Genomic DNA, 19046 nt, shown 5'->3' with positions numbered 1-19046 from the left:
TGGTATATATAAAATTTCAAAGATTGTTTTGTTTTGTTTGTCTTTGGGCCACAGGTTTCATGTATTGGAGCCAGAGGAGGGGGGGGGGTCACAGCCATAGTCATATGTTAGGTCTTAACCTTGGTAGCATTTCTCCTGCCCTACATAGGTGGCCTTTTTTATGAGGAAGAGGTGTCACATTTATCTGTGGCCGGGGTTTGTTCCGGAATCACTCCTGGCAGTGCTCGGGATTGAACTGGGCCCAGCTGCATGCACGGCAATTGCCTTTACCTTTGTTCTATCTTTTTGACCCCCCAGAAATGAATATTTTTAAAAAGGGATTGATTTGGGCCACATTCAGTTATATTCGGGGGCTACTGCTTGCTCAGTGCTGGTGAGTCACCCTACCCCATATTAGTGTTTGAGGGTTGTGTCTGGTGGTGCCAACAAAGCAGATGCCCCAACCACTGAGCTATTTCTCATTAAGAGCTTATATAAACGATAAACGATACTGATTTATCCTTTTACATCTTACACTTAAGCTCTTTCTTGGTAAGACTTAGTAATAACTTCTGAGTATAATTCAGTGCGTTAGCACTTAGATACTGTCTCATTTGATCTCACAACAACCCTTTAGGTATGCTGTGCAGGTCTAGGTAAATCCCCTCAAGTTTGTCAAGATTTTGAGAAGGGGAGCTGGAGAACTAGTATAGGGATTGAAGTGCATGCCTTGTTTGCAGCTGACCCTAGTTCAGTTTCTGGAACCATATTGTCTAATTACCAGCAGGTGTAGGACCCCCATGCAGCCCCCTCCCACTGTGTGTGGCCCTGCTGGCTGAGAATCATACCTAGATAGCAGAGAATTGTTGGGATGGTGTTCACACCTCCTGAGTACTACTGGGAAGATAACTCAAAAGGCTAGACATGAGTTTGCACAGGCTTGGTGGCACCCAGCACCACTGAGTTCCAGCAGCATGCCATCACTGGGCACTGGCATTGATCTGTATGGCAGAGTCGGTTGTGTGGCTCTGGGTTACTGAGCACTAATTTAGGAGGTCCACTACCCCCAAAAAAGATTTTGAGAAGAAATTTGGGGGGGGAGTAATTCCCAGTGGTGTTTAGGGCTTCCTCCTGGCTCTGCACTAAGGAAACACTCCTGGAAGTTTTGGGGGAACATATGGGGTGCTGGGGCTTGAAACTGTGCCAGCTGCTTGCAGGCCAGACACCCTACCCGCTGTACTATTTCTTCAGCCCTGAAAAGGAATTCCTTAATTCTACAGTATTTACAGCCCAGAATGCTCACAGGAAATGTGACTCTCAATGAGTGTCAGACCTCTTTATTTTCAGTCAGTGCTTGTATGAGTTGATGTCAGTTTCCTTAATGTTAATAAGAATATTTGTCTAGAGATAAAAACATTTCTTGCTGAATCTGTTTGCTAGCTATTTAAAATATGAGGTATTTCACTCCCGCATTGGCTACATTCCAATGAAATGAAAGCTTGTTATGGAAGTTTGCATTGCCAGATAATACGAGCAAACCTGACCATGCTTGCAGGTTTGTAGCTTCCCTGCCATTGCACTGTGAAAGAAGTCCAATGCAGGTGCTCTGTCCCTTCCCCTGCCTCCCTTGTGGGGGGCCCCCTTCCCCTGTTTTGTTTTTTTTGAATGGGTTATCTGGGCCACACCTAGCAGTGCTCAGATGCTGTTCCTGCCTCTCTGCTCAGTGGGGCTGGAGGATCACACCTGTTTCTGGATTGAACTGGGGTCAGATGCCTTAGATGCTAAGATGTGAAGTACCTTAATACCTGTACTATCTCTCTGGCCCTAAAATCCAAATGTCTAGTCTGGGAACCCTCTCTCTGCAACCTAGATTGAGCTTGGATAAAGCTACCTACTAATTTATTCCTCATTTAGTGGGCTTTTTAGTGGTAAGATCATCCAAAAACCTCATTTGTAGTTATGTAAATATTAGTGATGTTATGGTCAAACAGTTTTTAGTCCTTAATAGTCACCCTGTCTCAGCCTAGGTTCTGAAAGCTGTAATCATGTAATCTTTTTTGCACTGTTTTCTTAGGGCTCATAATTTTATAGGATTTACACTGAAGGTGGTTGGGTAATGCTGTACTTCGTATCTGCTACTTTAGTAGAGAAGAGCATGTTTCATTGGTCATCCATTGCAGGATTAAAGAGAAGCATTTTTCCCTAACAAAGGAATGAACTAGGAGTGAACTAGTTTTCTGGTACTACTTCATTCTTTAATAGTAAGATCTAATTTTTCTGGTGGTTCCTGTGGATTTTATCATGATGCTGCACTTTACACGTTATCTCATTGAGTGTTCAGAATAGTTCATTTTTTGGGATGAAAAACTGAGACCTCAGGGGTTAAATTCATATGAGTATAATTTAAAATCAGTGTCTCCTGTGTATCCTTCCTCCCCCCCCCCCCCCCCCCAGTGATTTCATAGTACATTTATGTGCTTTACTTCTGTGTTACTTCAGCTAAGAAACCTGAAGACTTTTGACATTCTCAGCCCCTTACTGTCTCTGCCTTTATTTAGGGGTTTTTGAAGATTGATTCTGAAATGTGTTGTTGTGTATTGTCTGTTCTGTGAGAGTAAAAAGGGTGTTTTCTGACTAAGTTAGAGGCTTTCCAAGTTACTGGTTTTGCAGCACAGCAGTTCTTGGGTCACTCACAGTGGAACCTTGGGAGACCATGGGGTCATGTGGGGATTAAACTCTGGCCTCCTGCATGTATGTGCTCTGGCTCTTTGAGTCTTCCTGGCCCCTGACTGATTTTGTAAAGTCATTGCTTGATTTCTGTTATTTTCCAGAAGCCTCGTGATCAAGCTTATTGCTTTCTTTACTATCAGTCTTTTCTTTGCAAACCTATGGTACAGGCTGGGATGAAAGTTTTATTTTATCAAATTTGAACATAGGCATCACTGTTAGGCTGTTAGGAGTTCTGTTTAGTGGAAAAATTAGGAATAGTACAAAAGAGTATATTACTAGGAAGGATGGTGCTAGGACCTTCAAGTCTGATTCTCAGTTTGTGTCTAGGAAGGGACTCTGAATACTTACTTGAGATAATTGAATTATAGGTTTCACCAGGCTAATCTGAATCACAAGATAAGCTAGTATATGAAAACAAATGCAGTTTATGAATTTATATAGAGAAATACCTCCCAGGTGAACAGGATAATTGTGTTCAGTGATCAACTTTGGGTGCCAGGAGATACCTCAAAGGCCTGGAGTTCATGATTTGCACATGGGAGCCCCAGGTTCAATGTCCCAGCACCAAGTCATCTGTATATATCCCCTGCAAGAGGCAAAAGATTTGTATGTGTGTGTATGTGTATTTGTCAAGTGGAGTCTCAGCCAGGCAGCCATTATATCTTTTTTCATATTTCTTTTTCTTATTTTTTATTTGTTTTGACGTTTTGGGTCACACCCAACAATGCTCAGGGATTACTCCCATCCTCCTTTCTCCTCCCCCACGCCCCCCCTCATTACTCCTAGAGTTGCTCAGGGGACTGTATAGGATTCGGGGATCAAAATCTGGTTGACCGCCTACAAGGCAAAGACCCTACCCACTGTGCTATTGCTCCAGCCCCCTTTTTAATGTTTTTAGTGGCCACCATTATCAAGCTACTAGGAAATCAGTTAAATGGCTGGTCCTAGGTTTATTTTACTTGCTAAAATTTTTATTTTGTGTATTTTGTATTTTTGGGTCCTGTCTAGCAGTGCTCAGGGGCTACTCCTGGTGTTGCTCAGAGGATCATATATAATGTTGGGATAGAAAGGGAGTTGGCCATATCAAGGCAAGCATCTTAACCTCTATACTCTTTGTGGTCCTGGGACTATTTTTTAATTACTATTTTAAGATCTGTTTTATGTATTCATTTGCTTTTTGGGTCATGTCAGGCAGTGGTTAGGGCTTCCTCCCAGGGTTTTTTTTTTTTTTTTTTTCTTGCTTCACACCCAGTGATGCACAGGGGTTACTCCTGGTTCATGCACTCAGGAAATACTCCTGGCCGTGCTCGGAGGACCATATGGGATGCTGGGAACCGGACCCTGTTCGGGCCACGTGCAAGGCAAATGTCACGACACATCGCTGTGCTATACCCGCTCCAGCTTCCTCCTCCCAGTTCTTTGCTCGGGTGTTGTTCCTGGCTGTGCTGGGAGATCGGATGTGGTGCTTGGAAGCCAACCAGGCTTTATGAAGGCAGAAATGCCTTACCTCCTTTATTATCTGGGACCCTGGTTTTAAATAGTAGGAAGAAATTTCCAACTGGCCATCGAAAAAGTTACTGTCTTCATGGGTCCTTGAACTATATGGCATGGAGAAGATTGAACCTGGGTTGACCGCATGCAAGGCAAGAATGTACCATCTCCCTAGCCCCTATGAATTTATTTATTCATTTATTTATTCCCTGTGTCCTTTCCTATGAATTTCTATTTTAGAAATTTGTGCTCTATTTTCTAATATTCAATGCCAGTATTTCTAATATGTACTTTTTAAGTTCACACTTCAAAATAAGGTCATTAGGATTCAGTACAGATGCTGTTAACCATCACATACAGTCACTGATGTGCAGGTGTAAAATGATAGAAAGGTACTTAAGGCTGCTTAATGGCATTCATTGCTTTTCTGAGGATAAACTTGTTTTTACAGCAGATGCCCTTACCATAAAGTGCCCATGAAATAATCCTGTGTAAAACAGTCCACTCCTGTGCTTTTGTTGACCTTGATCCTTAATTTCCATGGCTTCCTTTTGAATTTTCAAGCCTTTTTAAACAATTATTATTATTTAAAATCCCCTCCCCCCCCAGACCTTTTAATCCTCTTATCTATCTTTTCTTTAGAGTGAATTTTGTAAACCTTTGCTGTGGATCTGTTGTTTTTGTTCTGTCAAATAGTCTTATGAAGGAGCTGCCTTTTTGTGCACAAGTTGCATTAAACTTTTCTGGTGATTGAATTTGGATGCTACTTAAGTGAAGGTTTGACAAATAACCTATTTACTGGCGGAATCATGTGCCAGGACGTTTTAGCTCCTGTTTTTCAGCCAGACAGTACTGGTCTGCAATGTCAGAAGGTTGAGAATGATAGCCTATGCTGTAGATGCTGCTACACCTCCAGGGGGGTTTGAGGTTGAATTTGAAATTCAATAGTTATGTATTTATCACTTTTATAATTTGATAGATCATGACTTTTTAATGTTAGATTCAAACAGTTAATGTCTTTCTTTGGTTAATTCTTGAATTTGTCATAGTCAACTAATTTAGGTAAGCTTAATTATGTCTAAGTTGACTTAATTTGCAGTATTAAAAAAGCTAGTCATGAACTAAATGGCTGGAATATATTGTGCACTTTGGAATCCTGGGTTTAATTTCTATCACTGTTTGGTCTGAGCATCCTTAGCTATGGCCACAAAACAAACAAAAAGACCAAATCACTTTTAATGCAGAAGGGCAGGCTTTGAGAGTAGGGAGAAAATGAAATGGAATGAATTTTTCTAAGTTCAAAAGTACCTATTAGAAATATTGCCATTAATAGAAAATGGAACACAGTTACTTAAAAATAAATTAATTCGGGGTTGGGGAGATAATACATCTTTGTTTTGAATATGCCTCACCTGGGTTCAATATATGAACCCTGAGCCCTGCCAGATGTGATCTCTGAGCACAACAGGAGTAAGCCCTGGCCCAACTCCCCCCCCCCCCCCCAATAAGTTCATAAAGAAGTTCTTTGAATAGGATAAAAACTCCACATATTCATAACCCTACTAGTTACCTTTTGCCGGGTATTGTATGTGACTTAAAACTTGTGCAGCTGTGTTCAGTCCCACAGTTTCTACAGAAACTAGTACACAGGTCAGGAATCAACTCATAATTTGTAAGAAAAAATTTTCTGTATTTCAGGATTTCTCTAAGTAACAAGCTTACAGCTGGACTTGTAGCATTTCAGAGTTAAGTTTGGGAAGGGTTTGCTTCCAAGGTTGAAATGAGGAGTAAGTTTGATAAGGGCTGTTGAAGGCTTCAGTTATTTGTGTGTTGTCCATAGGCCTCTCTTGGCCATGTGGGCCTCTCTGGCCATGTGGCCCTCTCAGTAGGTTCCTAACACAGCAGCTAGTTACTTCAAAGTGAGTTAGCAGAAGGCAGTGGATGAGAATGAGGTGAGAGAGAAAGAGTTGAAACAAGTCTGGCCATAATGTTAATAGTGACACCATATCATGCCTTGTATTGATATTTTTTACAAACAGGTCTGAGGTCCATCCAGCCTGGAATCAACTAAGAAAATGTTATCAGGTCATTATCCTTGGTATAGGAGGTAGAGGTCATTAGGTGTCAAATTTCAGATGTTGCTAACCACTTAGGCAGAGTGAGGGTGAAGGAGGAAGGGTCTACTTTGAGAAAAGAATGCTAGGTTCTAAGACTTAGAAACTGAAGAGCTTTGCCAAGTTTGTTTCTATCTTTACTCAGTTGCTTCTGTTCAGTATTTTCCTTTCCTTCATGTTGGCAGCACTCTTGTAACCCATAAGTTATCTCTCCTTCCTGGCCAGCCCTCCCAGTCAGTAAGCATCCTTGCTCTTTTCCACCTCCTTGTTCCTTATCTCTTACAAACTGCCGTTTCAGTTCCTGCTGTTTCCATTGATAATAGCTAATCTTGTCAGTGCTACTTTACCAAAGCATACGGAGCTCCAGCACTTTCCGGACTGTTTGTAGCATCTGTTTATGAAGTCTATTTCAACCCATTGTCAGTAGAGGGAGATGCAGTTGGTGTCTGAGTAGGATCTTGAGTTTCTTTGTTATGTATTCCTTTGAGACCTGTTGATTCTTATTGATTCTACTTTGAAGTAGAATCTTTACCTCTTCACACCTTGCTGCATTGCATGTTTGCTGTATTGTTTCCTTTTAAGATAATTTTACTTAGAAACAGCCTTGCTTAAATGTTCATCTGCTTTTGCTGGCTTTGAATGTTAAAATAATCTAGCAGGTTATCTGAACAGATACAGACTCAAAGCAGGCATTTTGAAACTTTGAGTTCAAGGGCTTTTGCTTTTTGCTTTCTGCATATAGTTTTTCAGATTATAGACAAACCATAGAGGTTAATTCATATAGAGGTTATTATAAAATATGATACCTGAGTTTTGTGTAAAGATTTCCAAATGTAAATGGAAAGTGATGAAAATCACAAGGAAAAACTACTTTAGATCAATTTTGCCGTCTTTCCACTCTTAGATAAAGAATAAAATTAACCAATAGTGGCTCATGTGTTAGCATTCTTCTATACTGGGGTGCAGTTCTGTTTCCCAAAGCCACTAAAAAAATAGAGGGGCGGGGGAAGCAATGCTAGGTGAAAGAGTAATAACCAGAAAGGAAAGAAATTCTATTTGTAATTTTGGAAGATGGCATTTTCAGAACTAAAAGGAGAAAAAGAAGCATTAACACAAGAATTCTGTTGTTTCGTTTTAGAGGGGGGCACATGGGATGGTGCTCAGGACTTACTCCTGATTCTGTCCTCTGGGATCATTCCTGGTGGGAGTGGGGGCATATAGGGGATATCCGGGATTGAACTTGGTTCAGCCTCATGTGAAGCGAGCACCCTATCCACTGTACTGTTGGTTCAGCCCAAGAATTCTTGAATTGTGCTTGTAGTTTACCTTTCCACTGTTTCATCAGTGATATAACTGTTCTGTCAGGTTTTTTTTTTCACTGAATACTTTTGAGAACCTACTATGTGACAGGTATTGTACTAGGTACTCATTACTAATACTGCTAACTAAACAAAATGAAACAAAACCCAGGAAAATATTATCTTTATCAGTGCAAGGAGAATCAGATTCAAAGCAGTTCAGCAGTTTGTTCTAGGACACATTGAAATGATCTAATGCAGAGCTTCCTAACAGCACTGTTTACATGTGATTTAGGGTTCTCTCCCATTACCCATTTTACTCCCAGCCTCTCTCTAGTTAACAGATTATGTCCTTGTTTCCCTCAGAGAATGAACTGGACAATCATATTACGAATAACTGGTATCACAGTTTATCTTCCAGTCAACGTATGCCTCCTAGCAATTAGAGCCCAATATCTGTCTTTCATGATCTCTTATGTCACAAAATAGCAAAATGTGTATGGAAACTCCTTTTATTGAGGCAGTAGTGTTTTTACTAGATACTTTGAAGTGGTAGAATAAAATTGCCAAGAAATCAAATTCCAAACCAAGATTTGGAAAATACTGTTTTAGTTAGGGTAAAGTTGAGCCATTTGTCCTTTATCATAGGGTCATAAGTTGGAAAGGTAAATCTCTATTGTCAAGAAGAATAGATGCTTTACACTTAAAAATGTTTTTGCAGGTGTTTTTTATGCTTAAATACAGTGATTAAGTATCACCTCAAATGTCTGAATTTATTAACTGGGTGTGGCAGCTTAAAAGCATAATTATGGGAAATAAAGAGGACACTTTGATGAGTAAGACTGGCTATCAGAATGAAGTCTGATAGGATTCCAGTCTATTTTAACTTTCAAAGTCTCCTCACTAATATTTTTATCTTGTGTGAAACTGAACTTTTTTTGTAAGATGGGTAATGTGAATTTCTTTTGTTGAAACTAGTTTAAAGTTCTTATAGTAGTTTAGGTCCAGAGATGCCTGCAATTTTAGGACATGAAATGTTTTGTGAAGCAACATTAATGGCATTACTAAGCATTGTTAAAATTAACTGAGACTACAAGATTTTATTTTTCTTCCAGTAATGAAAATAGTCATTCTGTTTTGCCAAATTCTTGGAATAGGTTAATACTATGGTTTGGAAGAATTTTTTTCCCCCTTTCCCGTGATGAAAGCGCTTTGGTTTACAGAATCTTTGTATGTGAAGGAGGTGAATTTTACCTCTAACATTCCATAGTTGAAATTGAGTACATACACCAGGTTGAATAATTTGGTGTGGTTGGTTAATATGCATACAGGCAGAAGCATTTTAGTCATGGTAGTGACTTTCTTTTTTTTATTATCTTCTAACAAGCAGTTAGTTTGGAAGTCTCCTTTCCCACTTAAAGAATCTCTGCATCGATAATTCCAGGTACTTAGGGTGGGCTCCCTTGCTTTATTTAGAACTCTGACTTTTACCAAATGTACACAAGTGCTCTGACCACAGTCTGTGTAGTCAGAACACTGATTAAACACTTGGGCACGTGAGCATCTTCAGTACCCTTGTCTGAAAGAAAGTGTTGACTGCTGTACTTTCATCCTTTATGAATTCTTTAAAAGCATCTATTATTTTTAATTTGCAGCAGCTCTTGCCAGGTAAAAAGTTTTGGGAAACAGATGAATCCAGCAAAGATGGACCAAAAGGAATATTCCTGGGTGATCAATGGCGAGACAGTGCCTGGGGAACATCAGGTAATCTAGATCTAGCATCTGTACTGTGATTTATGCCTGTCTTAGAGCTCCTTTCCTCAACAATTGGCAAGTCAAATCATGAATTTTACATCAGTGACATAAGCATGTCGAGCAGTGTCCTGTTCCTGTAGAATAATTGCCATGAAGGAGCTTTTATGATGTAATTTATTAAAGCAAAACTTAACACAAAATTAAGTCTTTATTATTTTATTCAACTGCTAGTATAGGAGATGGTCTTATTTGAAATGACCACAATTTCACACATAACTTCTTGTTCTGTACTGCTGTCAGCATACTTGGAATCAGAAAATTTGTGCCTGCCTTTTGAAGTTAGGTTCTGTTTCTTTTATCTCTCCTTGCCCCTGTGTACCATGTGTGGTATGATTTATAAATTTGATTGGGGCCAAATAAAATAACTGGGCCATGATGCTCTTCTGACATACTGTCCCTGAGAAGGGATGAGAAGAACTTTAAGAGGCAGGTGCACTGACAGCAGAAAGCAGCGACAGGTGACAGAAAGGAAGGGTTTAAAAAATCTCAAAGTTGATGTGCTATGTTACAGCACATTGTAAGATGTTTGTTTCTCATTTTAGATGACAGTGATTCATCAGAAGAGATAAACTTTTGTTGTTTTTAAAAAGGGCAGTAAAACCACATTTTTAAAACACTACAATAAAATACATTAAAAATAATTGCTACTACTTGAAAGGGATGACTACATGAATTATCCACTTAGCTAGATAAACCACTTATGTGAATTGCTGTATTGCTCTGCTATGCCGGGTATATGAGGATGTGTTTCGTTTCCTTTGCTTATATAGATACTGTGCTTAGGGAAAAACACTATAGGAAGTTTTGACTCAACTGACCATGGCAGGTTTTGATTCCTAGTCATGGTTTATCCATGAGACGTCACTCATAATTTGTTTGAGCCTCTGGCTGCACTGTATCATGCTTGTGTATCTTTTTTGTAGATCATTCAGTTTCCCAGCCAATCATGGTGCAGAGAAGACCTGGTCAGAGTTTCCATGTGAACAGTGAGGTCAATTCTGTACTGTCCCCACGGTCGGAGAGTGGGGGACTAGGCGTTAGCATGGTGGAGTATGTGTTGAGCTCATCCCCGGGCGATTCCTGTCTAAGAAAAGGAGGATTTGTAAGTTGGTTTGAGGAACTTGTTCCTATCTTTCTCCCTCTTCTCCCCTGTGCCTCTCCCCCTCCCCCCAAGCAAAACATGCCTGTTTAGTTTCCTTAGATATTCATAGCACTAATTATAGGGTGTTTAAAAACACTTACTGCAATTAGATCTCGGCAAACACAGAAGATATAAACTAAAAATTTTTTTTGTTTTTTAAATAGAGAACCGATATTTTGAGGGACACGTTAAGTACTTTAAGAACTGAAGTTCAGATCTCAGTTCATTTGGTCAATCAGAAAATGGTCCACCCATTTTTAATTGGACAAGGGGAAAAAATAAAAAGAGAAGATATTAAAAACAGACTCCAGGTGTCAATGAAATAGGTCTGAGAGCAGTCATTTGTCAATTTCTAGGAGTCACATGGGGAGGATTTTCTTGTTTTGCTAGTTAGACTAATTATAGAATGATCTTTGACCCTCTTTGAGTAGCTTTGCTTCTTACACCCAGTCAGGAAGGAAATTAGAAGTCCTGTTAATTCTATACCTGCATTTATTTACTTTCATCACCCTTCACTTCTCTGATGCTCTATGTACAACCTCTTCCCTTTTTATCCTAAACAATTTCCCCCCAGGATCTTTGATAGCCTTTCTCAAAATAGTTCTTTTATCACTGACTTTTCAATTCTATAAACCCTACTATTCCATTGGAGTCTTTGTCATTTTATGTTTGTTTTTTATATTTCAAACATACTGTGTGTGTTTTTTATATTTCAAATCACAGCCAGGAAGAGGCGCCTGCTCTCTGCCTTCCCTCCTTTCTTCTCCAGCATAACTTCTTCGAGACCTTCTCAAAGCCTGAAGGATTGTTTTCTTTTTGTCTCCCAGACAACCACCCTCCAACCTAATTATTTTACTACCCATGTAAGGGGCCTTCTTTCCCCCACTTCATATTAGTAACATTGTCCTTATAACCATCTTTATCTTATGTTGATTGTATTTATCATGCTGTCAGTATTTTAATTGTCATACATCTGTTACCATTTATCAGAAACTTGGCTCTATGTTCTGCCTTCTACTTTAAACTTCTTTGGAGTATTAGTACCTACGTTTTGGGATGTAGTTTCTTCAGGTAATAAGTATAATTATTAGATAAGTTAGTGAATATTAAACAAATGATTATAGATTTGGTTGGCATGAAGAGAACAGGTAAGATCTAAACTAACCAGAATCCATATGGAATTAGCTTAGTTTTAGGTATGTTAAGATGATATTTAATTGATAATTGATATTTGATCTGTGGCTAGAGCATATAGTTCCCCAGAAAAACTAGAAAAAATGAAGTGATATGAACTGTAACTTAGGAGACTGATTTGGATTTCTCCCAGGTCCAAACCTGAAATTTGGTATAAGAAATTTATGACAACACTTCCATTGACCAAGGAACTTACGTGGGGCTTTTGTTTGGGGTCTTGAGTGCTGTACATATTCATATCTAAACTGAAATGGGGTGCTTGACTGCTTCTAGGTTCTTTTGAGCCTACAAAAACATAGGTCAGATTTTACGGCTTTGTAGATCAGATGGGGAAAGACTGCTTTTATTTGCATTTTCCCAAAGCGCCTGTGAAGAACAAGATCTACCCTTTAAATGTGGGAACAAGATCAGGCCAAAATATCATTTGCCGATTGTTCCTGTGGGAAGAATTTTTTTTTTTCTCTCTCTTCATTCACCTTATCCCCATGTCACCTCTTTTTTCTTTTCCATTTCTTTCTTGGGGAAGAGTTTGGGCCATACCTGGCAGTGCTAAGGGGCTCCTCCTGACTCTGCTTCGTAGTCATGCCTGGTGATGTTTAGGGCCATGTGTGATACCAAGGATTGAACCAGGGTCAGCTACATGCAAGGCCAGTACCTTAAACTCTATGCTCTTTCACCTGCCCTCACCTCTTTTTCTATCCTCATACTTTCTTCACTTATTTCCTTCTTTCTTTTCTTGTGTTTGTTTTTGCTTTTGTTTTGGGCCATAACCAGCGATTCTCAGGGATAACTCCTGGTTTCAAACCCAGGAATTACTCAGGTGATTCTTGGGTGACCATATAGGATGCTAGGGATCCAAAATGGGTTGGGCACGTGCAGGGCAAGTGTGTTACCCGTTGTACTATCTCGCCAGCCCCTTTTTCTTCATTTATTGAGTACACTTTTATCAAAGGAAGAACTGTGATCTAATTACTTCCTGCAACTTTCAGTTTCTTACTATAGGAGAAAAGATAGGGTCTTTTTGATACGCATAGGTCAGTTGTTAGTGTGTTGAAAGAGGACTTGTGTGATTCTTGCCATGAAATACGTCACTTAGTTTCTAGTTTTTCAGCATTAACCAGGAGACTTGTACCTGGGTTACTGTGACGTTAGTAGAAGGCAGAAAAGTAATTGGAATTAAGGTAAAGGTAAAGGCCCTCCCGTTGTTCCTCGATTTGCTCGAGCGGGCCCAGTAATGTCTCCATTGGAGACTTTGTTGTTACTGTGTCTGGCATATCGAATACGTCACGGGGAGCTTGCCAGGCTCTGCCGTGCGGGCGAGGTACTCTCGGTAGCTTGCCGGGCTCTCCGAGAGGGGCGGAGGAATCGAACTCGGGTCGGCCATGTTGGCTGCAGTGCAAGGCAAACGCCCTACCGCTGTGCTATCGCTCCAGCCCCTTAATTGGAATTAAGAGAAAGATAAAATGCTAAGAATTATTATTATTTCTCTTTTCTTTTTTTGCCCACTATTCATTTCATTTTTTAAATGTAATTTTTGGTTTGGGGGGCGCACTTGGTGGTGCTCAGGTTTACTCCTGACTCTGTTCAGGGATCACCCCGGGCAGTGGTCAGGGGACCATATGGTATACCAGGGATCAAACTTGGGTCAGCCACGTGTAGGCAAGTACCCTCCCTGTTGTACTATCTTTTTAGCCCCCACTTTTCTTTTAAAATGTTGTTTCATTAATCTTACAACATATCTTTTTGTAGTCAGCATCTAGTTTTATTTTTGTAGAAGTGGCTTTTATCCTCGATTCGTTTTGAAGACTGGTGACTTTAGCTCTCTTATTGTTATGACCAGTTTAGGGTAAGACCTGAGACTAGAGTTCAGAAAACTGAAGTCTCCTACAGTTAAAGGTAAAGGTAAAGGCCCTCCCGTTGATATCAATTTGCTCGAGCGGGCCCAGTAACGTCTCCATTGGAGACTTTGTTGTTACTGTGTCTGGCATATCGAATACGTCACGGGGAGCTTGCCAGGCTCTACCGTGCGGGCGAGATCCTCTCGGTAGCTTGCCGGGCTCTCCGAGAGGGGCGGAGGAATCGAACTCGGGTCGGCCATGTTGACCGCGTGCAAGGCAAACGCCCTCCCTGCTTAGGTTATTGGAAATTCCAAGATTTTTTTTAGATCAAAATAAAGGAAAATTCTTCAAATCTGGGTTCTTCCTTCTCAGAAGACAGGTGGCAGTTATTGAAATTTAGATTTTGATTTGAGTTGTCTCGAAAGGATAATATAGGAGGACTGATTGATTAGTGACATTGAATTATCACATTGCAATGTCCGGTCTTCTGGCGGATGGAGGCCGAGTGTCAGTGAACTGCTTCAAAGCTTTAGGATTGTATGCTGCTGATCCTCTCTCTAATGTGGCTTTGCTATGCCTGTTGGTTAGGGTGAATGGCGTTTGACCAAAACTCTGGGTATGGAAACCTGCATCACTTTATACTTGTCGTAGTGTGCAGGTATCTTCTTGGAAAAGGTGAGCCTTACTTTTTTTTTTTTTTTTAAATTTTCTGAACTTGAGCCTGTCATTCAGAGTTGGGTGCTGTATTCATTGCAACTAGAATATCTTTATTCTTGGAGATAATTGCTTTATAGAGTTAACTAGTCGTTTACGGGTTATAACACTACCTCCAACATAACCTATTTTACTCTCCTGAGAACTTAAATATCATCTCTGTTGGAAGAAGGCCCTGAAAGCACAAGGGGTTATCGCTGACACTGACCTCAAGAATCCAAATGAATTGTTCAGTAAAAGGTGGTTTAGAAATACAGTCAACCACTCATCCTACAGCTATTTCCCACTTGTTTTAAGGTGGCTTCCAGGTTACAGCCTGACAGAAGGTATTTAACTCATCTAGCTTTACTGGGTTTTCTGAATTGTTCTGCTTTTGCAAGCTTTGACTTCTGTGTTAGTATTTTCAGGCAGACAGTTAAAAATAGCTGTAATCTGTTCTTTAGCACACACTGTAAATTTTCTGTTGTATTCTATAATGAATCAGAAATTCAAGTGAGGCAGTTTTTAGAATAATAGGAAATCTCAGAATCAAATCTACTTTTTCCTTTTTGTCCTACGTATAGCGCCCTCCCCCGCTTCCCTGCTCCACCCCCATAAGACTGTCCATATAGAAAGTATGGCTCAGTGGTTACTAATCAATCAATAATGGCTATATTTTGAGACCACTGTGTTAAATTACCATATAAGGACACTGTAATTGGAACGTCACGTAGTTTTCAAATATACTGAAGCCTAGTTAATCAGGAAAGTGGATCAAGGGGCCAGGGATGTAAGCTTATGGTATACTCAGTGGTAGAGTTGCTTTGTAATAGTTGAGGCCTTGGGTTTGATTCCCAGACCTACAACTTCCCCTTCTTCTCTACACCAAACTAAACAAACAAAAGTACCAGTGGACAAAAAAAAAAAAAGAAAAAAAAATCAGGGCTGGAGTGATAGCACAGCGGGTAGGGTAGGGTGCTTGCCTTGCACACGGCTGACCCGGGTTTAATTCCCAGCGTCCCAAATGGTCCCCCAAGCACCGCCAGGAGTAATTCCTGAGTGCAGAGCCAGGAGTAACCCCTGAACATTGCTGGGTGTAACCCAAAAAGGAAAAAAAAGTACCAGTGGATCACAATTTCTTTCTCTCTTGTTTATGATGCCTAGCGAAGTGAGGCCACCCTAAACTTTAAGTTGGGTGAAAAATCTTGCAAAACATTTTTTAAGAAAGAAGATCTTGGGATAGTTTTTCTACTTGTCTATAGAGACTAGTTTCATTTTATATCTTATTTATTTGAATTTGGGAAGCACACACACTATAAGACAGGGATCCCATGTTGACTGCCTTAACCTCTTGTGCTATCTCTCTGGCCTGAGACTAGCTTCTTTTTGACTTTTTGGGAATTTATTTGGGTCACAAAATTTTTTATGGCCTTTCTAATCTTCATGATTTTGTTTTAGGTAAATATTCATGCTCTTAGTGCTTCAGTTTTATTTTCCAGTTATTTGGGAAAAAGTCTGAGACTTTAGTCTCAATTGAGCTTGAATTCATTTTATAACAGAGTCATTAAAATGCAGAAAGTCTGATATGGCTAAGTAATATATATGAAGATGGTTTGTGAAATGTGCAAAACCATGCTAACTGAAGTCTGTAGAACAATTAGCGTTTCTTGGGAGTTTGCTTAATTGTAGAATCTCAGATCTGTCGTAGACTTAGTGAATCAAAACCCATATTTGACCAGACTCTTGTTTGCTTCGTATGTACACTAAAGTTTGGTAAGTATGTAAAGTCCTGAGTTTGCCCCCAGCACTGCATCAACTCCTTTTCCCTTCCCCCCCTTTGTATCATAATGGCCTACTGGCTTCCAAGTACTTCACTGCTAGGCGAAGCATTGCTGGGACTTGCCCAGGACCCTTGGCTCTAGCACTGTGGGTGTAGCCCCCTGTTTTTTTTCTAAAACCCACAACATAATTTTCCTGAAAATTAGGTGTTTATAGATTAAATTCAGAAACTTATCTGTGGATAGATATCTTTCAGATTTGAGCTTCCCTTGAACAAGAAAGCTATACTCTCTTCTATGGTATGTCAAGTTTTTAGACTAGATAAAAAATATAATTTAGAAAATAGTCATTTTTTTATTTCTGTCTCTAATAACTAACTACACATTTATATAGGTCTTTTTCTCTTGACCTGTGGGTTTTTTGTTGTTTTTAAATTTATTATACACACACACACAAACACACATATATATTCCTCCCTTTTTGTTTTTTGGGTCATACTCTACGATACTCAGGGGTTACTCCTAGCTCTGCACTCAGGAATTATTCCTGGTAGTGCTTGGGAGACCATATGGGATGCCATGTTTGTTTTTTTTTTTAAATGGTGCCAGAGATCCAACAGGGGCTTCACACATGATCTATCACTGAACCACAACTCCAACCCAAGGAATGGTGCATTTATCTCAGAATTTGGTGATTGAATATCTTTTTCTTTCTTTCCTTTTTTTTTTTTTTTTTTTTTTTTTGGTCATATCCAGCGATGCTCAGGGGTTACTTCTGAACTCAGGGATCACTCCAGGCAGTGCTCAAGGGACCATATGGGATGCTGGGAATTGAACCTGGGTCGGCCACATGCAAGGCAAACGCCCTACTCACTGTGCTATCGCTCCAGCTCCTGATTGAATATCTTGCACTTGGCGTATTTCATGTGGCATAAAATCCACATTTCCTTTCATCATTTCAGAATTGGATTGCATATTTTATATGATAGCATGCCATGGTTTAATTGTCAGAATTTTATCAGGCCAGAATTTTCTCCTTCGTACCACATAAAAGAAGCTATATTAGATTCAGCGAAATATAGTAGTTAGTGATGATTTTATTTTGATTTCTTTGAAAAACCAGTGGAACAAGAGTACAGTAATTGGGGCCTTAACAGGTTTTCCTGCAAAAGTTTAGACATCTTGCAGTTTTGAAGATTTGGGGAAATATGAGGGAGAGTAGGAAAGGAAGCATAAAAAATGATATTGGATAAGAAATTTTAAAAATTATAGAAAATTGCACTTTCATGAATTTATTTAAAATTCTTAAAACAACACTTTGAGATAGTGTTGTATCTAAATTTATAGATGAGAAGAATGAGACTTGGAAGGGAAGTGTTGAGACCTTGATTTAGGTTTTTCTAAATTCAGTTCTTAGCTATATTTAAATTTTTACGATGCAATTTATATTGGCTTGTAAATTGAGCACCTCACAATAGGATCATATTTTCTGTGCTACATAGAAAATTTATGAGTGATTTCAGACTTTTTCTTAGTTTCTAGTATTTGAATTCTTTTAGTGCTTGTGAAACTAAATTACTGTGTATATAAGCAAATTTGCATATTGTGAAAAACACAGAATGCACACACAAGTTCAGTTATATTTTAAATGGCTTTTGAATTCTGCTAAGCAAATACACAGTGATTATTTTTTAGAAAGAAAAGAGGAATATTATTAGTCTCATTGAATGTTACTTTGCTGTGTAGTAAGAGTGCTGTATTAAAAAAGAAATTCTCATTTCTCTGACTTCACTTGGAATTAATATCTATTCATGTAAAAAGTTCTCCGAGGAAGCTGAGCTCATAGTGAGTGAATGAACTTTGATTTCCATGATTTAGGGCTTTCCTATCTGTTTTTCTCTCAGTTGCTTTGTTCTTTTGCTATTACTTTTGGCATTTGGACCAAACCCTGTGGTTGTTCAGGATCTTCTTCTTGCTCTGTTCTCAGGGATCACTGCTGGAGGGGCCTGGTAGACCATAGGGGGTGCTGGGATTTAACGGGGTCAGCCATGTGCAAAGCAAGTGCCTTTTCCACTGTACTATTCCTCTGACCCTTGTTTCAGTTCTTTGGATCATGCCTTCTTTGTGTAGCTCAGAACCCTTCTAGGCCTCATTCTTGAGTGTTTTGACCACTTGCATTTTGAGCACCCACTGAGATCTGAATTTGAATACTTGGGTTAGCATCTGAAAGATGCCCATAATATAAAGAAGCTTTTAATTCTTTATTTTATTTCTTCCACTTATTGGATTTAAACCAAAAAGTAAAAAACACTAGGTAATTATGTGACAAAACCAAAGTAAACCCCATCTTTATGATAATGATGTTGGACTGAGTGACAGGGGTTTTCAGATGTGAGGATTTTTTCCCCTTTGCCTATTAAAATTGGATGACTTCTGATGGTGCTTAGCATCATCTGCAGTGCTAGAGATTGAACTGGCATTGACTGGAAAGGGAATCACCTTACCCTGCATACTGTTGCTCTAGCCCTTGGTTGTGTGTTCTATTTCTTCTTTTTTGTTTTTTGTTTGGGGTCTAACCCGGCAGTGTTCAGGGCTTACTTGTGGCTCTGCAGTCAGGGATCACTTCTCGCAAGCTTGAGGGGGCCATATGTGGTGTCAGGGATTGGGCGCAGTCAGCTCTGTGTAAAGCAAATGCTCTACCCATGGTACCATTGCTCTTAAGTTTTGAGTTCTTATTAGAGTTATTGGAGAAAATCCTTTTTAGGATTAAATATATATTTGTCGGAGCCTCTGTGGATCAATTTATAATCTTTGGATGTAGGCCCAGGGACTCGTAAATTTTTAAAGAATATTATGATATTTGACTCTGTAACCATAGAGCCATCGTATTAAAAAAAAAATGAGAGTCCTTTGGAGGGCATTGTAAGCTATTCACTTTTTGTTTTTTCAGCTATTCACTTTTATTTGAGTTAAAC

The 19046-nt window shown here is 39.4% G+C and overlaps 1 protein-coding gene across 13 annotated transcripts in view; it reads left to right on the top strand.

The window, feature by feature from the left end:
* Positions 1 to 19046, top strand: part of PUM1 (pumilio RNA binding family member 1) — a 145668-nt gene that overhangs the window by 58275 nt on the left and 68347 nt on the right. For 10 of the 13 annotated variants that reach the window (XM_056122716.1, XM_056122715.1, XM_056122710.1 and 7 more), the window contains exons 4-5: positions 9268 to 9376; positions 10351 to 10529. The exons of 2 other annotated variants lie outside the window; for them this stretch is intronic. In XM_056122716.1, coding sequence (XP_055978691.1) covers positions 9268 to 9376; positions 10351 to 10529 — 288 coding nt within the window. The remainder of the gene's footprint in view (positions 1 to 9267; positions 9377 to 10350; positions 10530 to 19046) is intronic. One more of the 13 variants, XM_056122707.1, reaches the window with a different exon arrangement.

The sequence above is a fragment of the Sorex fumeus genome, unplaced genomic scaffold (genome assembly GCF_029834395.1).
Source record: "Sorex fumeus unplaced genomic scaffold, SorFum_2.1 ptg000047l, whole genome shotgun sequence".
Lineage (NCBI taxonomy): Eukaryota > Metazoa > Chordata > Mammalia > Eulipotyphla > Soricidae > Sorex > Sorex fumeus.
The sequence above is the reverse complement of the archived record's forward strand: the minus strand, read 5'-3'. Positions and strand labels throughout refer to the sequence as shown.